General features: G+C 41.1%; 1 protein-coding gene across 2 annotated transcripts in view; it reads left to right on the top strand.

Moving 5' to 3' along the window:
* Positions 1-18117, top strand: part of WASHC5 (WASH complex subunit 5) — a 54555-nt gene extending 36438 nt beyond the window's left edge. Inside the window, exons 20-29 of one of the 2 annotated variants that reach the window (XM_061171835.1) lie at positions 808-932; positions 3627-3789; positions 4175-4277; positions 4367-4446; positions 7172-7275; positions 8077-8206; positions 9749-9845; positions 13833-13986; positions 14803-14890; positions 17840-18117. In XM_061171835.1, the coding sequence (XP_061027818.1) occupies positions 808-932; positions 3627-3789; positions 4175-4277; positions 4367-4446; positions 7172-7275; positions 8077-8206; positions 9749-9845; positions 13833-13986; positions 14803-14890; positions 17840-17896 (1101 nt within the window). In that variant the 3' untranslated portion in view covers positions 17897-18117. The remainder of the gene's footprint in view (positions 1-807; positions 933-3626; positions 3790-4174; positions 4278-4366; positions 4447-7171; positions 7276-8076; positions 8207-9748; positions 9846-13832; positions 13987-14802; positions 14891-17839) is intronic. The other variant, XM_061171836.1, reaches the window with a different exon arrangement.
* The last annotated feature ends 1461 nt before the right edge of the window (positions 18118-19578 follow it).

Genomic DNA, 19578 nt, shown 5'->3' with positions numbered 1-19578 from the left:
GTGTATACCTATGAGCAGAATTGCTGGGTCATTTAGTAATTCTGCATTTAACTTATAAACCACCAAGCTGTTTCCCACAGTACCTGCACCATTTGTTCATTCCCACCAGTAGTGTCTGAGGGTTCTAGTTTTTCCACATCCTCACCAACACTTGTTAATTTCCTTTTTTTTTTTTTTTAATTATAGCCATCCCAGTGTGTGTAAATGGTATCTCGTTGCGGTTTTGATCTGCATTTCCCTCATGACTAATGATGTTGAGCATCTTTTCATGTGCTTATTGACCATTTATATATCTTCTTTGGAGAAATGTCTACTCGTCCTTTGCCTATTTTTTTATTGGGTTATTTGAGCACCAAATTCTTAAGTGTCACAGCTGAGAAGATTGATTTTAGTTGGTAGTTAACAAGGAGCCACTCTGCAAGTTTTTAATTAGGTGACTGACATGATTTAGGTGACATTTTCAAAAGATTATGTATCTTCCAGCCTTATATTTTTTATTTTATTATTACATCGTTACATGTTAACTTACAAGACGGAAAGCCAGAAATTCTTGTCTTTTTCCACTTCTCCTCAATCACTTCACTTTTTCACAGATATTTCTTTTTTTATATATATTATATGTGGCATTTCTGAGAGGCTATTAATACAGTTTTTAAAATTTCTTCTTCAGAATCAAGGAACATTTATATTCACTGTTCATGCAACATTGTCTTTGTAAAACTATGTGGGAAAAGGATAAGTAGGTTACCTTATCAAAGATGTACTAAATATTTATGTTCTTGGGGTTCTTTTTTTTTTTTTTTCTAGATTCAAGACTGGCAAAGTATGTACCAGTCCACACATATTCCAATACCAAAGTTTACCCCTGTGGATGAGTCCGTAACATTTATTGGTAGACTCTGCAGAGAAATCTTGAGGATCACGGACCCAAAGTAGGTGTATCTGAATTCCACTGGGCTTTGAACGCCATGGACAGTGTCTCTAAACGTATATCACATCTACTTAGATCACACCCTTGTTCCTGCCACAATTGGAGCCTTTCTAATGGGTTTATTAACTTCACTTTTTCTGAGACTGCATATTTTCGTCAGTGTGACTGAGGAGACCCCAGTCCAAAGACATATAGATGAAAACAATTATAAGGTCTATTCGGCCACCTCTTATTTTAGTCTATGCTTCTCTTGCTTTCCAGCTAACATTTTACTCACTTGGGTCTGTGGACTCTCTGGTTTATTAAAACATTTAAAATTCCAAATTGCTCCTCTGTGCCTGTGTACCTATGACACACTCCTGCATTGCGGTCACTGGCTCTTGCACTTGCCAGCTCAGACCCTGATCTTTTAAGATGACCTCCTTGTTTCTTAGCCCCACCCAGGCACTTTTGTGTAAGGACCAGAATTTTTTTTTAATATTTATTTATTTGGTTGCACCAGGTCTTAGTTGCGGCAGGCAGGCCCCTTAGTTGCAGCACGTGGGCTCCTTAGTTGTGGCATGCGGGCTCTTAGTTGCAGCTCACCAGCTCCTTAGTTTCGGCATGTAAACTCTTAGTTGCGGTGCATGTAGGATCTAGTTCCCTGACGAGGGATCGACCCTGGGCCCCCTGCATTGGGATCGCAGAGTCTTATCCACTGCGCCACCAGGGAAGTCCCAGGACCAGCATTTCTTGAGCACTCACCTTGTGTACTCTTCCTAGCCCCTGGCACACATCCCTTCACTTACTCATCACAACAGTCTTAAGGGGTAGGCATTGTTATTCGTCCCATGTTAAAGACAAAGTAACTGAGGCACAGAAAAGCTCAATCACTTGCCCAGAAGTTAATAAACAGTGGACCCAGAATACACATCAGGTGCTCTGACTCTGGAGCCCAACTGTTAAAGCATGTGTCATTCAAGGGCAGACTTGCAGCAGTGACTCCCAGTTTATATACAGTCACATGGGTGAAAATCTCATATAATCAAAACAGCCCTGAGAATATTTCAGGTGGGCACCACAGTGGAGGCTTGACGCTGCCTGTCTCAGAAGTCCAGCTGAGCTAGTTTTCCTCATGTTTTTTCAGTTGAGCCTCTGATGAAGCAGTTGGTACTAAGCCCAACCAAGGGGAAAGCAGGCTCCTGCCTGCTGTCTTATGTTCACCCCTGGGCCGTGCTTGCTCAGTCATTCCGCCTGGTGTGGTTACCCAGGGGAAGATGATTTCTCTTCTTTTTCAGTTCAGCTGTGCGTGCATAGTTGACTTTGTGTAAGTTAAATGCCCTTATCACATGTCTTCTTTATACTACCTTCAAATTCAGGCTGATTTTGTCTCTCGAAACTTATGAAGCTTGACAAACCAGATGTCACCTTCAGCAGAAATGAGTTCTGTCTATGCCTCATGGGCCAGAAAGTGTAAATGATCCGAAACGCTTTGTGACTCCTCTTGGGCACCCATGGGTTGATCACCGAAGCCCTCCTAGAAACTGTCTGCCTAACTCACTTAGTGCTGTGTTAATACTGGCAGAAAGGATTAAGCATGATTGGGATTTCCATGTCATATATGATTTCATCATCAAAATTGGGAGCCTCTCAACTGACACATTCAAAGTGCCAGCACTGAGTGGTGGAAGCAGGACACTTTGAAGCCTGAAAGTAGACTGTGGCTCTGGAAGTCATCTTGTTCTTCCATTGACTTCCAAATTTAAAATTCCCTAGCTCCTGAGCCTCTTTTAATTCCCTCCCAAGCCTCATTTCAGTAAAGATACGTATTGGCTCTTAGGATTGGGGACATATCATTTTGTGGAGGCTGTTGAAGGTAGAGGCTGGGACTCCACCCCAGACCTACCCAATCCAACTCTCCAGAAATGGGATCTGGGCGTCTGTTTTTTAACATGCTCTACCAGTGATTTAAGGTCCCTATGCCAACTTTTGAGAACCATTAAAATGGTGGTTATGGGTATGGTGTTGGAAGCCTCGGTTATTTCATCTATAAAATGAAGGTCAGACAGCTCGTACATCACAGCTATTCTGAGGATGAAGAGTGAGCACACGGAAAGGTCTTGGCCCAGTGCCTGACACATAGGAAACACTCGGTAAATGTTTTTGGTTGTTATCATTGCCATCGTCACACTCCTGAGTCTAAAAGGGAATCGCTGGTCAATGACCAGAACTGGGAGGAAAGAGGAAATGGCTTTGTCATCATAGTCTCAGATGTGAGGACACAAGGATTCAAAGTTCCTTTCTTACCAAATTGGAAATGACACAAGACTCTGTTTTGTCCCTAGTCTCTGGATATTTAAAGAAAGACCCTCCAGAGAGACAACGGGGCTCTAAAGCCTTCCAGCCTGATGGCCAAATCTAGCCTTGTCCTCAAGACATGACTCCAAACAACAGCCCAACCCAGTGGAAATGAAGCGGTCAAACTGGTGACATAGCAAGGGCAGGAAGAGGTGATTTAACTGAATTTTGCCTTCCTGGCCCAGTGAACGTTCACCGTGAGATGTCTTGGGTGCCTAGATGCAGAGGTTATTAAAGCGCAAATCATGAAACCATTGTTCTTCCCATCCAATGCCCCTAATCCTATTGCATCCCACATCCCTTCAGGATGAATTCTGAGCTGCTTTTGGGTTTTGAGTTTGTTTTGTTTTTGTTTTAGAATGACATGCCACATTGACCAGCTGAACACTTGGTATGATATGAAAACCCATCAAGAGGTGACCAGCAGCCGCCTCTTCTCAGAAATCCAGAACACCTTGGGGACTTTCGGTCTGAACGGGTTAGACAGGCTTCTGTGCTTTATGATTGTCAAAGAGTTACAGGTGAGCCTTTTGGCATTCATGCGTGTTTTCTGCTACCCCAGCGGAGAAGAGAGTAGATCGTTTAACCTTTCTTTCGTGCTTTCCTAGACTGATATCAGGCATGTATATATGACTCCTGTTAAATAGATAAGAACTGCGAATAAACTGGAGTTTCTTTGGCCAGCACAGTATTTTTATGGATGGACTGTTCTTGTGACTTTCATCTTGGGAACCAGCAGCCCCTCCTAACGGGGTGTTTCTGATGGGAACCGGAAGTTGCTGCTTCCCCATCATCCTATTTGTAGCATTGTGTGAATGAGGCTAGTTTGTGTTCTACATAGCATTTTAGTTAACTGGAGTATTTATTCATTATGTTTTGCTCTTCGATCATGCCTTCTTGTTTTAGAATTTCCTCAGCATGTTTCAGAAAATTATCTTGCGAGACAGAACTGTGCAGGATACTTTAAAAACCCTCATGAATGCCATCAGCCCCCTAAAAAGCATTGTAGGTAAGTGTTCTAAAACGAGGCTGAGGTAGAGAGAACTCTGTAGCCTTTCCAAAGTTACTAAATAGAAAAATCATATTTTAACCTTTCAGCAAATTCGAATAAAATTTATTTTTCCGCCATTGCCAAAACACAGAAGATATGGACCGCTTATCTGGAAGCTATCATGAAGGTATGTCATGGGAGAGAGGGGAGAAACAAGGCTATGGTTTTTTTTTTTTTTTTTTTTTTTTTAATTTTACACTTTATTTATTTATTTATTTTTGGCTGTGTTGGGTCTTTGTTTCTGTGCGAGGGCTTTCTCTAGTTGTGGCGAGTGGGGACCACTCTTCATCGCGGTGCGCGGGCCTCTCACTGTCGTGGCCTCTCTTGTTGCGGCCTCTCTTGTTGCGGAGCACAGGCTCCAGACACGCGCAGGCTCAGTAGTTGTGGCTCACGGGCCTAGTTGCTCCGTGGCATGTGGGATCTTCCCAGACCAGGGCTCGAACCCGTGTTCCCTGCATTGGCAGGCAGATTCTCAACCACTGCGCCACCAGGGAAGCCCAAGGCTATGGTTTTTTAATTATTATTTTCTTGTAACTTGGTTGCCCAAAGAAAGCTACTCTTCTTTCTTTGGCCATCAAAACAAAAACACAACACTTCAGTTTGTCATTATTTCTAAGTTCTTTTGATCTTTGGCTGTTCTTGACTGTGCTTTTCATTGGCCTATTTATTGTTTTTCTTTCACTGAAGAAAACTTTCATTTTGAAGTGACTTTTGGCAAGAGGTGCTTTCACAGAAGGAAATAGAAGTTTTCCCCCCTCAGCTATACTCCATCCTTATGTAACAAGTTCATTAATGAGCTGCTGTTAGTTTGCCACCCTAGTCTGGGCTGGCCTGAGTCTCACCTCTGTAGGAAGCCAAGAGAGATTACAGAGATGCTTAGAAGAGGCTTCGGAGGTTTCCCAGTGACTATTATGGACCACTGTTAGTTGTATCAATAATTGCTGGTAATTCAATAGTAGCCAAGTCTTGTGTCTAAATCACTGATCTTTACATAAAACCCCCAAGGACCAATTTGTCTTTTTGTCTTGTATTAGGGAACCTGCAGTCACTAAATGGGCATAACAATCTGGAACAGCATGGAAATACTTGTGCTGTTCAACAGTGACAGCAGCCACTATCCACATGGAGCTGTTGGGCGCTTAGAACGTGGCTTGTGGGGAGTGAGGACCTGAATTTCAAATTTTATTTCATTTTAATCATTTAAATTTAAACAACCACAGGCAGCCAGTGGCTGCTGTCTTGGTCAGTGCAGCTCTAGAGAAATCACAGAGAAAGAGTGACAGTCCAAAGCTCTCTAATAGGCGAACAAATAGGTAGAATGAGCTTATCACCTCCCAGGCTCCTTAACCTCTCCAGGATCTTATTTAAATAAGAACAAGTTACATAAAACTGCCTTTATTTCTGTTTCCATTTCCAGATTGGTATTTTCTAGGGAATCCTTGACATAGAGTATCTAGAATTAAGCAAGGAATTATATGGGCAGATACAAAGTTGGAGGGACATTTTTGAGTGGCCTGGAAGAACCCACTGTTTTCCTGGCCTTGCCCTATTCTGATTTTTAAATAATAATAGTTTTCTTTTAATAAAAGGTTTCTTACTTACAAATAGCATTTTTTTGGATTGACTTTTATTTTCTTGACATAAGTAGAATAGCCTCGTAAGAATAGTGGTCGAAGGTAGTACATTCAAGGTCGTTTGACACTTTTAACTGTTATAAGCTCCATTTATCTAAATGATACCTTTTCTTCGCTCTTAGAGAAGACCACTTTTTTTTTTCTTTCTCTGCTCCCAACATCTCAAAGGAAACGTGTTCATATCTTCTTTATTGTTGCCGTCATTACTAAACAACCTCCCTTCGTATTCCTCCTCTCCCCTTTGCTAATCTTTTAGGGATAGCTTTTCTAGAAAAGAAAAGGAATTTACTGCATAAAAAGTTAGGGTATACTGTTGACTTTATGATACCAACAAATTGAACTTGTCAGAGCCAGCTGAACTCTTACCTCAAACTGACCCAAAGATAGTTCCCTAACACCTGACAGTCGCCATGGATACCTCCAAATATCCTTTATGCTCATCACTACTTGGAAATTACAATGGTTGATCCACCATGTTAGCATAACTCCAGGTCACAAATCCATTCTTTTAATAGCTTGTGAATTACATTTTGTTACAATTGGCTTCCATTGTTATCCTGTATGTTTTATTTCGTACATTCAAAAGAATTATTCTGAGACAATGTCCATAGTCTTCACTAGATTCCTTAAGAGGTCCAAGGTACCAACAAAAGGTTAAGAACCTCTGGATTCGGGGTTATCATTGTTAGAAGGGCCTTCTTGGAAGATTGTTTGTAGATTATTTTATTACCTAGACTATTTCTTGATCTGTAATCCTGAGTGATGTAGACAGGCTTATATTGACCGAATATTAGAGTGAAAGGACATCCTTAGGACTTGAGAAATTTCAGTTTAGGACAAATAAAGGAAGTAGGGCTTCTCATTAGTGGCTACTGAACATAGAGAATTTATTCCAAAAGATCAAAAATAGAGCTTCAAAACACACACCTTTAATCCATGGACAACTGAGCATTAATGGATCACTTTGTAAACTGTTAGACGTCAGGGCTATTTTGAAGTTGGTGTACAGGAATCTCTCCAGACATTTCTTGAAGGGTCCTCTGCTCCGTTAGGGATGATGCTGGCCTTAGCCATAAAGCCAGTCCAGGAAATCCTTGAATTTTTCTTTAGAATGTTGTGATCCTTCCAATAAAAAATTGTCATCTTTTTGTTTGTTTCCTCACTATCACTTTGAAATGCTTATGTATTTTACCTGTTCTTTCTCTTGCTTGTTCACAGGTTGGGCAGATGCAGATTCTGAGACAGCAGATTGCCAATGAATTAAATTATTCTTGTCGGTTTGACTCCAAACATCTGGCAGCTGCTCTGGAGAATCTCAATAAGTAAGTGCCGGCATTTGAAACAGCCAGCCGTGGGCCTGGCTTGTTCATCATCAATTAGCATTCCAGTTTCTTGTTCAATACCTACTCTTTTAGGTATTGAATACCTCACTCTTCTTGAGTGAGAAGGCTCTCTGAATTTATAGGCTTTCTTCCCATAGGTAATCAAATCTGTCTTGGTCTGTCTCTTTCTCACTTTTTTTTTTTTTTTTTTGATAGATTCTTTTATTCAGCCAACATATATTGATCACTTAATACACACCAGACACCATGCTAGGTACTTGCACAGATTGAGAAGGCAGTTATTAACCAAAATCCACACCTGGCTTTCCACAGGACTGAGTCACTAATTCTCCTGAGGGCGGGTGGAAGCGCACTGATGCCCAGGTGTGGCTGTGAGAACGCGTCCTGGTGCACAGCCACACCCTTTGCCTCTGCAGCAGCTTGCTCTCATTTTGAGCCTCCTGCTTAAAGATAAATAATCTGTGCTTCTTGGTCACAAAGTCAGTGCTTCTGACAAAGTAGGTAGTGAAAATAGTTCGGTCAATTCATGAAACTTTGAATGGTGAAAGCATTTGATTTGGGTGAACTCCAAAAGCTAATGTAATTCTAGGTCAAATTTTCCATGTATAACCAATCACAGGTATGGAAATTGAGAATTAGAAGGATCAAGCCCTTGTTTTACAGATGAGGACACTGAATCCCTGGAAGATCATAGCTTGTATTAACTGTTGTCTAGATTCATTTTATCTCTAATGTTTATCACTGTTGTTTTGGTTTTTGTTTTTTTTTCCCTTCATCTAGGGCTCTCCTAGCAGATATTGAAGCCCACTATCAGGACCCTTCACTTCCTTACCCCAAAGAAGATAACACACTCTTATATGAAATCACAGCCTACCTGGAGGCAGCTGGCATCCACAACCCACTGAACAAGGTTAGCGATTAAAATGTATGATGGTGTGTTGGGGGATAGGGTGTACCTAAGGCGATCTGGCCCAGATCACTGTGCTCAGGTACTAGGAGGACCTGGTTCCCATCCTGGAGCCTCCTTTCTCTTGAGTTCCCGCACTTTCTGGGTTCCCGTTTCCCACGTGTAACACGAGGATGATCACACCTTCCCTGCCTGACTCGGGGCTGTGGGAATCAAGTGATACAGTGTTTGTCAGAACTCGTTGAAAAGTGAAAAGTGCTATATCTATAGGAGTTTCGTTTTAGGTTTCTCTGCGGTTTGGTATTTGAACTGCAACTAAATGGTGGCATTGATCCTTCTTGCCCAAAGATACTTCCCTCTGTGGCTGACAGTAATCACAATCACAGTCTGGGGCCGTAAGTTCTTTTCTGCAATTCTGATCTCCATAAACCTCTGAGAACTGAAAGTTTTTTCCACAAGTTGGTGCCAGATCTCACTTGGTGCCAAAACCTGTCCCAAACTGACTTGAGGCTGTTTATACTCCTGTGAATTTTCATGTTTTGATGCCGAAATACTGATAACTATCATTACAGGTTGTTACCCTAGACTCTATATTACCTTTCTAAAATCTTTATTGTAATATGAAATTGTGAAATCTATACAATCCCCTGGGTTTGGGGTAAAAAATTATGAACCTAAATAGCAGCTAAACGTTTTGTAATTATGTGCCAAGCACTGTGTTAACCCCGCCATGGGTGCTGTCACTTGATCTCAACGCAGTCCCATTAAATGTGCCCTTGTTGGGGGAGGGTCCTGAGGCTCAGAGGTTGATAGCTTCCCAGGACTCCACACTAGCCAGCGATGGAGCCTGGCAGTCTGACCAGAGCTGGCGCTCCTGGCCAGGATGCCACCCCACCTCCCAGGGAACCAGTCTGACTGGGAGGAGGGAGACGGCTGGGAGTGTTCTGACTGTACTTCCTGCCCCGTGAACTGGGGTGATGCTGCGTCCAGAGACTGCTGTGTGGCCTCGCCTGGGGGAAAGCCGCCGGACAGAGAGACATCTGCGTGCTCTCTGCTCACGCGCTGCCACGCACAGCCGTGTGGCCTTGCCTGGGGGAAAGCCGCCGGAAAGAGAGACATCTGCGTGCTCTCTGCTCACGCGCTGCCACGCACTGCTGTGTGGATCTTTCCTTCTTTCTTTCTCCCTCTTTCTCTTCCCCTCCCTCTGCCCTCCTTCCAGCTTTGCCTTGACTTTCTTGCTCATCGCCCTTTTTCCCCCTCCTTTTGTTGCTGACATGAACAGGATTCAGGGGGGAGGTAACTGCTAATCTCTAAGCAAAATTGTTCCCATCCCAAAAGGGCTAATTGTCAAGTGGGTATCTGTGTTTGGTGGCGGAACGGTCAGTGGTGTTAAATAAAACTCTGAAGGCAGCAAGTTAATGGAACCATCCTAGTTTTCAGTAGTCGGAAGAGCAAACTGAAATAAAATGGCAGCTTTCCATTTGAAAATGTGTTCTGTGGTATTGTGTGATGTGAAGAAACCATCTCTTCCCTTTCTCTTTCCAGATATACATAACAACAAAGCGCTTACCCTACTTCCCGGTTGTCAACTTTCTATTTTTGATCGCCCAGTTGCCAAAACTTCAGTACAACAAAAACCTAGGTACTGTATGACATTTATTCTTTGCAATAAGGAACAATAATGGTAGATTAACATCTAACCAAACAGCTCTTGGTATAGAATGCTATGTCACACATGAGGTCTTTCATAGTTAATTGTGTGTTTATAAAATCCATGTCTTTGGGCCTCTGAAATATGATGCAGACGGTGGATTTAATATCAACCAAGTATAATCCACCTTTAATTTACAGTGGCTGATTATCCAACTTGTAAAATGTGTGGGACCTTTGCTTCTCTCTTTTCTTTAAGGAGCTGATGATTATGGTGGGAAAGAAACTTCTTTTTGGTTAATGTCCTATTCTTTCAACAAGTGTCATGTGCCTACTGTGTATCTGGAACTTTGGTATGAAGAGTAAAAATATAGTTACATACAGGAGAATAATCCAGGGATATCTAGTACTTTATTTTTGAAAATACTTGATACAAACAATAGATACCAAAGGTTATCAGTATATTTGTCCTGTCCAAGAGTATAACCCAATGTTTTTTTGTCATTGACTTTATCTTGAACATTTTTATAAGATTCCCGGGTATTTCCTCTGTCTCCAAACTTTATATCTAAGTAGAGTTTTTTAGAGTCTGCTGTAGAGTTTAATTTACTTTAAAAGTATTGTAAGAGCTTTTCCATGAATGTAACCATATACTTTTTTTAACCAGCAATTCCAAAATATATTTCTTCCTTCAAGTATTTCCCTTCCTATTCCAAAAGGTTTTTTTTAGGATAAAGATGTGGATTCTCTATAAGGTTTTTATTCCCTCATTCAAAAAGATTCCTTGATTCCAGACACAGCCCCAATAACAATACCTGTTACAGCCACAGAATGCAGGGCATGGTGGTGCCCAATAAGTCCTTGCCATAAGACGGAGGGAACACGTGTGTGTTTGGATTCTGGCTTCATGACTTATCACCTGTGTGACTTTGGCCAAGTTACTTAACCTCTCAGGCCAATCAGATTTCAAAAATACCTATGACAGTACCTCTCACAGAGCAAGTGCTTATCTGATGCTGGATCCTTTTCTGTATGTTGGTCAAAATCAATGTAAAGAACCATCCCAAGATGGACTTAAAAGTTCATCTCAAGATTCAGAGATTCATGACCTCCCTCTCTTGTCCCTGTGTTATTATGAAATAAGAATATATGCTTCTTTATAGTGGTGAATTGTCAGTGCATGAAGATACCTTGTTTTCATTAAGACGGTTTGTTCAGTGGTCTCGTTCTTAGGTAATATTTCTTTCATTGCATGTATGGTTAAGGTCAGGCTCCTTGATTATACAACTGCTTATGGGAAGGAAACATGTCACTATTCCAATGGGATAGTGATAGTGGAAGATCAGAATTCCCAGATCTTTAAACAAAACAAAACAAAACTGTTAAGTGTCTTAGAAATGTATCTATATCTGACTACAGTTCTTTTTTTTTTTTTTTAATATTTATTTATTTATTTTATTTATTTTGGCCATCTGGGTCTTAGTTGCAGCACATGGGATCTTCATTGCGGCATGTGGGTACTTTTTAGTTGCGGCATGCAGACTCTAGTTGTGGCATGCTGACTTCTTAGTTGTGGCATGCGTGCGGGATCTAGTTCCCTGACCAGGGATCAAACCTGGCCCCCCTGCATTGGGAGCGCGGAGTCTTACCCACTCTACCACCAGGGAAGTCCCCTGGCTACAGTTCTTTTCATGAATTAGGCTGATGTGTTAAGTCGGGGATCAAATTAAAGAAAAGCAGGACTGAGGAAGGAACATCAGCATGTTTGTGGACCCTAAAAACATTTATTTAACCTTGTAAGCATTGTTCTCAAGACTGATCTAAGAAACGCACGCCTGCCTTGGTCTGTCTTTTAAGGAAGAATCTCTGTGGTGCTCATTCAGAGGAAGTTTTTGTTGTAAACATCACTTTTGTTCTCCACCTGGAAAGGATTATTTCTCCATGTTCTGAGTGTGGCTAGAGTCTTTTACAGTGGGCAGTGAGTAATTTGGAATTGCCAAGGCCTGGGTTAGGTAAATCAGGATAACTTGTTTTGGCCTCTGAAGTAAGTTTTTCCAGTCTTCACAAAAACCCAAATATGGGATCTGCGGGTCTGTCTGACCAGTTTAACTTTCTAATCAACTGCCAATCCTTTTCGCAAAGTGGTTGTACCATTTTACAACCCATCAGCATTTGGCCATCTCAGTCTTTTTAATTTTAACCATTCTAATGGGTGTGTATGGTATCTCATTGTAGTTTTAACTTGCCTTTCCCTGATGATTAATGATGTTGAGCACTTTTTCAAGTGCTTTTTGGCTGTTCTTTATATCTTTTTTGTTTGTTTGTTTCTTTATATTTTTCTTTGTTAAGTGTCTGTTCAGGTCTTTTGCCTGTTTTTAAATTGGATTGATTGCTTTTTTTAAAAAAATTTATTTATTTTTATTTTTGGCTGTGTTGGGTCTTTGTTGCTGCGCGCGGGCTTTCTCTAGTTGTGGCGAGCAGGGGCTACTCTTGGTTGCGGTGCACGGGCTTCTCATTGCGGTGGCTTCTCTTGTTGCAGAGCACAGGCTCTAGGCTCATGGACTTCAGTAGTTGTGGCACGCGGACTCACTAGTTGTGGCTCGCGGGCGCTAGAGCACAGGCTCAGTAGTTGTGGCGCACGGACTTAGCTGCTCCGCAGCATGTGGGATCTTCCCGGACCAGGGCTCGAACCCGTGTCCCCTGCATTGGCAGGCAGATTCTTGACCACTGCGCCACTAGGGAAGTCCCTGATTGCTTTTTTATCACTGAGTTATAGGAGTTATTTATATATTATGGATACAAGTCCTTTTTTGATATACATGCTGTGAATTTTTTTCTCACAAAATGACTTACCTATTCATTTTCTTACTGGTGACCTTAATGAGCAGAAATTTTTAATGCTGATGATGTCCAATTTATCCATTTTTTTCTTTATGATTAGTCCTTTCTGTATTCTAAGAAATCTTTGCCTACCCCAAATGCACAGAGATATTGTCCTATGTTTTTTTTCTAGAAACTTTGTGCTTGTAGCTTTTACATTGAGGTCTGTGGTCTGTTTCAAATTACTTTTTATCTGTGAAGTAGGGGTCAAGGTTCATTTATTTCCCCCATAAGGATATCCATTTTCAGCATTATTTCTTGAAAAGATTTCTCCTTCTCCATTAAATTGTTTGGATATTCATGGGAATTCAATTGATCCTTTAAGGGTGGGACTATTTCTGGATTTTCTAGTCTGTTCCATTGATCTATTTATCTATCCTTATGCCAATACTGCCTTGATTATTGTAACTTTATAATAAGTCTTGAAATCTAGCAATGTAAGTCTCCCAACTTTTTTTTTTTTTTTTTTTTTAACATTGTGGTCTGTCTCCTGTTCCCCATACAGCCATTCAGGCAGAAGGTCAAGGTCTCCAGATTTGGGCAGAAATCCTTAGTGAAAAGGCCAGCTTTGGCACTCACTCACTCACTTGACATATTTCCTTCTTCGACTGTCCTGATTTCTGCACATTCTTTTCTTGTGTAACATTTAACCTTGTGTTTAAAGATACTTTTAAAATTTTATCCAGCATTCTGAATGTTTTCATTTAAGAGAGCAGTTCAAGGTATTTAGTATGCCATGCTGCCATTAACAGAAGCCGATTCTAGGTAATTTTTACTTCCTCATTTACATTTATCTATATCTTTAAATTTTTCTACAGTTGCATCCATTAATTATATAACCCAAAAGAAACAGTGATGGTAATTATAAAAATTAGTACCCATTTTAGGGTGTTGAATCTTTCAGACCACTAGAAGCCTCCACCAAATCCTGGGCCTAATTCAAAATGTAATCCTGGATTATCATTCCCTCACATAATCATCTGCCATTGATGACGTGGGCCCCAGACATTTTGACATTCACGAACATTCATACTAAATGAATGTTGCCAAAGGCAAGCAGTTCACTTGGTGGTAATTTGTAATTTGTCGGTCCTTGCAGGCATGGTCTGCCGAAAACCTGCCGACCCCGTGGATTGGCCTCCACTCGTGCTGGGACTGCTCACCCTGCTGAAGCAGTTTCATTCCCGGTACACAGAACAGTTCCTGGCGTTGATCGGCCAGTTTATCCGCTCCACAGTGGAGCAGTGTACAAGGTACAGAAGGCCAACCAGGAAAAAATGGAATTGATGTTACAGAATGGGCTGGGAACCTCGCATGACAAATTCCTCTTATTATCCCCCTAGTAGAGACAGGAACTGACTGCTCACCTTGCTCTGTAAAGCAGGTCGGGGCACATCTCCTTGTTTGGGGCAATTAAAGGTGTGCCCATCCTTAGTCACTCTGCCGAGGAGCCGTGGGAGCACGCACTGTGTATGAGTCATAACCACCATCAGCAAGATCCGTGGGGAAGAAAGTACAGGCCTGCCCCTCTGCCATCCTGGACGCTGTGCTCAGACCTCAGTGAGCCCGTGTCCTCCCGCTGGGCCACTGCCCAGGGACGGCTCCACCCTTCAGTGGAGTGTCAGGGGGCACCTCGTGGGCAGCATAGCCCGAGTTCCTGGTGTGTAATGAAACAAATTGCATGGAAGTTCCTACGTGATACAAAGCTTGTAAACCTTTAGTTCTCCCCTCCCCCCACCCAAATGTGGCTTTTCTGGGATAGAAACAAGTTATTTGCATGAGATGCTGGGTCCTGAGTCTCCTTCTCTGCTACCCTAAAGGGTCAGCAGGCACCATGTGGTGAAGGCCCGTGTAGGCCGTTCAGTGAAGTTTAGATTCCATCCTCTGGGCTGTGTTCTGAAGATAGGCCAGCAGGATCTGGCTTGCTGTGACTCAGGAGGAGGTGCTGTAGATTTGTCTCTTCTTTGGCTTCATTTAGTCATCTGTCGTTTTTTCAGTCTTCCAGTATTTTGACTGAGGGTCCACTGTGTACAAAGCAGTTAATCGATCCAGACTGTTCTCTGTTGCAGCCAGAAGATACCAGAAATGCCTGCAGATGTTGTGGGTGCCCTTCTGTTTCTGGAGGATTATGTTCGGTACACAAAGCTACCCAGGAGGGTAAGCAGTAGATAAAGAACAATATTAATGCCCTTTTTGTAGAAAGATGGTATGAAGCATGGCCCTGGGCCCATGAGGAGTGAAGTCCAGAGGCTCATTCCCAGTGGACACCTCGGAGCCCCTCGCCCTGCTCTACCCCCGGCTCGGCTTTAAGATGTTCCCCCCTCCTCCACGTGTTCAGTGCTTTGCGAGAAGACAGGGTTGAACATAGCTTCCTTCCTCTTCTCAGCCTCTACCACACCCTCCTCCGGTCTGCAACTCACCCTGTTCAGGAGGAGCTAAGATGGGCTCTCCAGGGGAGAATTCCTTAAGGGGTCAGGGTAGAGAATGATTGTGTGGTTTGTTTTTTCATCTCCACAATAACCTGGTTCCCACAGCAAGTTTGGCTAAGTTCACACCATGGTTGAAGTGCTATACAACCACCGTTTCCAAAAATGACAGATTACTTTCTACCTCCTAAGGTACTCTTTTCTTTTCTCAGCAGTAATTCCACTTTGGTAAGTTTTAGCTGAGAGTGGAGAGCTTGACCCTGAAATATAAAAAAACCTTCAATAGATGCTGAAAAGCCATTCTGATTTTGAAAAATTAGTAGGTTAGGAATCAAAGTTACTTTTTTATAACAGAAACCAAAGATGATGCTTTTAAAATTAACTAGCAAGGTCAGACTTAATTCTAAATGCTACTGGCGTTCTCATCAAGGTCAGGACTATAAGAGTTACATGGTGATGCTGACTCTCACTGCTGCTTTTGTTGTACAGGTTCCAGACAATAGAATAGGAAATGAAAGATTTAAAATGCATAATGAAAAGAAGACAAATTTGTTTTATTGAGAATGAATTTGTCTTCCTTGAATACCCGATAGAAACTTGTGGAAAACTATTAAAACAATAAGAATTCAGAAAGTAAGCTGATTACATAATATACAAAGTAAATACACTAATAGCCAATTCAAAAGTATAATGTGAAAAAGATCCTATTGACAGAATTAGCAAGGAAATAACATAGCCAGGAATAATAAACTCTGTAAGAAATATGAAAGAATATTTAGGAAAAAACTATAAAATTTTGAAGTCCATGTTTCTGAATGAGGAAACTCAAGTATTAGTTCTTTCTAGTTTATAATCTTATTGCAGTTATAATCAAAATCCCAGATAATGTTTATAACTTGGGGGGGGGGCGGTGAGAATTTTTTAAAATTTCATAGAACTTAGGCTAAAGTGGAATTTTTTTTAAAGATGATACTAAAACACATTATACTGTATATTAAAATACTTTTCTAAAACTACAAAAATCAAAATAGTGTGGTCCTGGTATGAAACTCAGTGATCTTCTGTTGACTAGAATGTGTAGCCTAGAAACAAACCCTAACACATACAACAGTGTATAAGGAAAAGTGGCATCACAAATTAGGGGAGATAGGAAATATTAGTCAGTGGTGCTGGGACAGTTAGTTCATTATGTTGTTAAAAAATAGCAAGTTAGTCTCTTCACATCTTCCTTGTATCGAAATTGATTACAAATAGTTACCATGAAAAATGAAACCAATAAATCAGCAGAAGTTTTAGACAAATATGTATCAACTCTTAGAACATCCTATATATAATACCAAAGGAGGAAGCCACAAAGGATTTAGAGATTTCATCTCTTATAAGTGCTGAATGTAATGAAACAATTCTCTGTCAGATGTCTCAAAATGTTTTTTAAAAAATTGGGAAAACTATTAACAAAAGAACTTTTTTTTTTCTAACTTATAGTGTGCTCTTCTAGATCAGTAAAAAAAAGATAACCAATCCAACAGAAAAAAAAAAAAAATGGGAGTTTTCAGGAAACAGGCAGTTTTCAGGAAAAGAAATACAAGTGGCCAATAAACATTTGTGAAGATGTTCAACCTTACATTAAAGGGACATGAATCAAAATAACAGTAAAATTACTGTTTCCACCCATCAGATGGGTTAAAAGTAAAATGTTGGGGCCCCAGTGCTTGGGAAAGTTTCAGAAATGGGACTTCTCAGTACTATCAATGGGAATGTAAATTGCTTATCTCTGGAGAGGGCAATTTGACTTTATCTATTTAAAAAAACTTTTGTAATATCTTACTGATCCCAGCAATTCCACTGCTAGAAATTTACCTGCTGGGTATATATGCAAAAGTTCACCAAGATGTACATGTAAGGATGTTCAGAACATAAAATTTAGCAGAGGTAAAGGACACAAGATTACGTGATTCTAGTTTTGAGTGTGTGTGTGTGTGTGTGTGTAAACTGGAAGAATTTGATACAAAATAATTAGCAGTTTTAGTTTTAAGGAATTGAGATTAGAGATTATTCCTTTTTTATACTTCTCTACATTTGCTAAATTTCCTCTAATTAGCAGGTGATAACTTTATAGTCAGAAAAAAATTAAACACTGCTCTTAAAGACTACCAATTTCCAGCCCTTGGAGATCACCTAGTTCTACATTCCACCCCATTTACCCAGTCCCACCCCTCTGAGGGCTTCCCCAGCACAGTTAAGGAATGCTTGCCTTTGAGGGTCTTCCTCCTCTTCCTTCTCTGGCCTCAGTCACTTGCCAGATGTCCCGTTCTGGCAAGTGACTGAGGTTGGCCATCAGTTAATTATGAGGTGACCTGAGACTACTTCTTAGTACTTCCCAGAGGCATGTGCATCCTTGCAGATCCAAGTGCCTTTAAGAGCCAAGGAGCTCACGTCTGGGGCGGGGTTGGGGGAACAGGGAGCTGTATAGCATCCCTTCAGATGTCAGCAGTGCCAAGAAATTAGACACCAGCAGTAGGACACCAGAAGCAGAAGATGGCAGTTTCAATTAGTGGTCCAGTATTTCCCTGTGATTCACCTTGCTCCAAAGGATGTCTTCATGTCTTTAATTTCCACATGGAAAAATTTGAATTGCTTCTTATAACATTATGAAACAGTTAACTCTTATTTTTTTTAGGTTGCTGAAGCACACGTGCCTAATTTCATTTTTGATGAGTTCAGAACAGTCCTGTGACTTTTTTTGACTTCTGCATCTTCAGTGAAAGGATTATCCTTAAATCTTCCCACCGTCACTAAAATGAACTTGGAAATGAAAAGAAACCCAACTGCTCAAAGAACTGCATTTTTTCCCTTTATTGTGGGAAACATCAGACGTTCTGAGTAAGATGTATTTCACGGAACTAATTAATATAATTAATATTGTTTAAATCATGGTATTATATGCAATTTATATCATGTAGGAGCAGAACACATTTTGTACTGCCTCTTATAAATGCTGAGTGTAATTGTGTATAAATCCATTTAGTTTTATGTTCTAAAGAACTATTTGTGAAACTCCAGATTTTCAGTAAAATAGTACTGCCAGTACCCAAAGTCATCCTTCGGCCTATGATTCAAACACCACATATTCACCCTGCAAAAAACCTTGTCTGGAAGGTAAGAGAGGAGCCTGGTAGGTCCAGTGTTGTGTCCATGGTCACGTCCACGACAGGCTGGCAGGCACATGGTGACAGAGACACTAGTAGCAGATGCAGAGACCATGCAATCCGTGGACCACATACCATGGAAGTTTGTTAATGTCTGAGGCTCAATGTCCTCTTCCAATCCAGATACCTTGGGGGTTCCCTGCAGCCCTTCTGTAGGACTCCCCAACTTCAGCTGCTCCTTCCTCAGCAAGCCCTGAGCCCCACCCCAAGTCCCCACCCCCTTTTTTTTAAATAACAGCTTAGCCATATAGCTTTTAACTCCTTCAAAATCCTAAATCACTTCTGAATGAAAATTACCCTGAAAGAGGGGCTGCCATCCTCTTGTGGCAATTTGGGTAAGAGTAAGAAAGGTGTTTTAACTCTGACCGTATAGCTATGTCCTCTGGAGAGGAGAGGAACAAGCAAAACAAACAAAAAACACGCAGTATCTGAAATGTGCTTGACAGTCAGTTAGCAAGTAGTAAGAAAAGCAGCATTAATTTGTAGTCAGGAGGCAAAGCTTGAGTCCTGATTCTGCCACTAGTTAAACTTTGTCCCAAGACAGCCTATTGGCATCATCTATAAAATCAGGGCTAATGATTTCTCTGGTTCCCTTCAGTTTTCTGATTTTATGATAAGTTATTTCTTTTGTCAGAAGGTCTCAAATCCTAAGATACTGGAGGAGAAAAAAAATGACTTTATATGCTTCATTTCACCATCATTGTAGAAAGGATTTTAAAAAGCATTTAGTCAGCAGAGGGAAGCAGAAGGCTTATCAGCCCAGCATGGTGGAAACCCAGGGAGGAATTTTAAAAGTGAACTGAAAGTTGCCTGGCATGTAAGGAGTTTGGGAGTCTCACCCACCAAAGCTGACACATGAACTCAGCCGGTAAGTCTGTGGCCATCATACGTCCACTTCTCAAAACTATCTTGCTGTTTCTCATTTGTAATCAGATGCACTGCAGTAACTGCATCAAGTGAGAGCTTTAGTTCTCTGTGAAAATGTCCCCCGCAAAGAAAGCCAGCTGCTAATAAAAAGGCCAGATCTAAGGAAGTGTATTTTTAACCAGACAATTGAAGTGTACGATTTATCAGAGGGGAATTTCACAAAACCAAGCAAATGAGTCCACATACACTGTGGTAAAACAAGGCAAAGTGATCTGGCTAGTGAAAAATTTCCTCAACTGAAAAAATTTCAACTTAGAAGTTGAACAAGAGAAATGTTAATTAT

The sequence above is a fragment of the Eubalaena glacialis genome, chromosome 17 (assembly GCF_028564815.1).
Source record: "Eubalaena glacialis isolate mEubGla1 chromosome 17, mEubGla1.1.hap2.+ XY, whole genome shotgun sequence".
Classification (NCBI taxonomy): Eukaryota; Metazoa; Chordata; class Mammalia; order Artiodactyla; family Balaenidae; genus Eubalaena; species Eubalaena glacialis.
The sequence above is the reverse complement of the archived record's forward strand: the minus strand, read 5'-3'. Positions and strand labels throughout refer to the sequence as shown.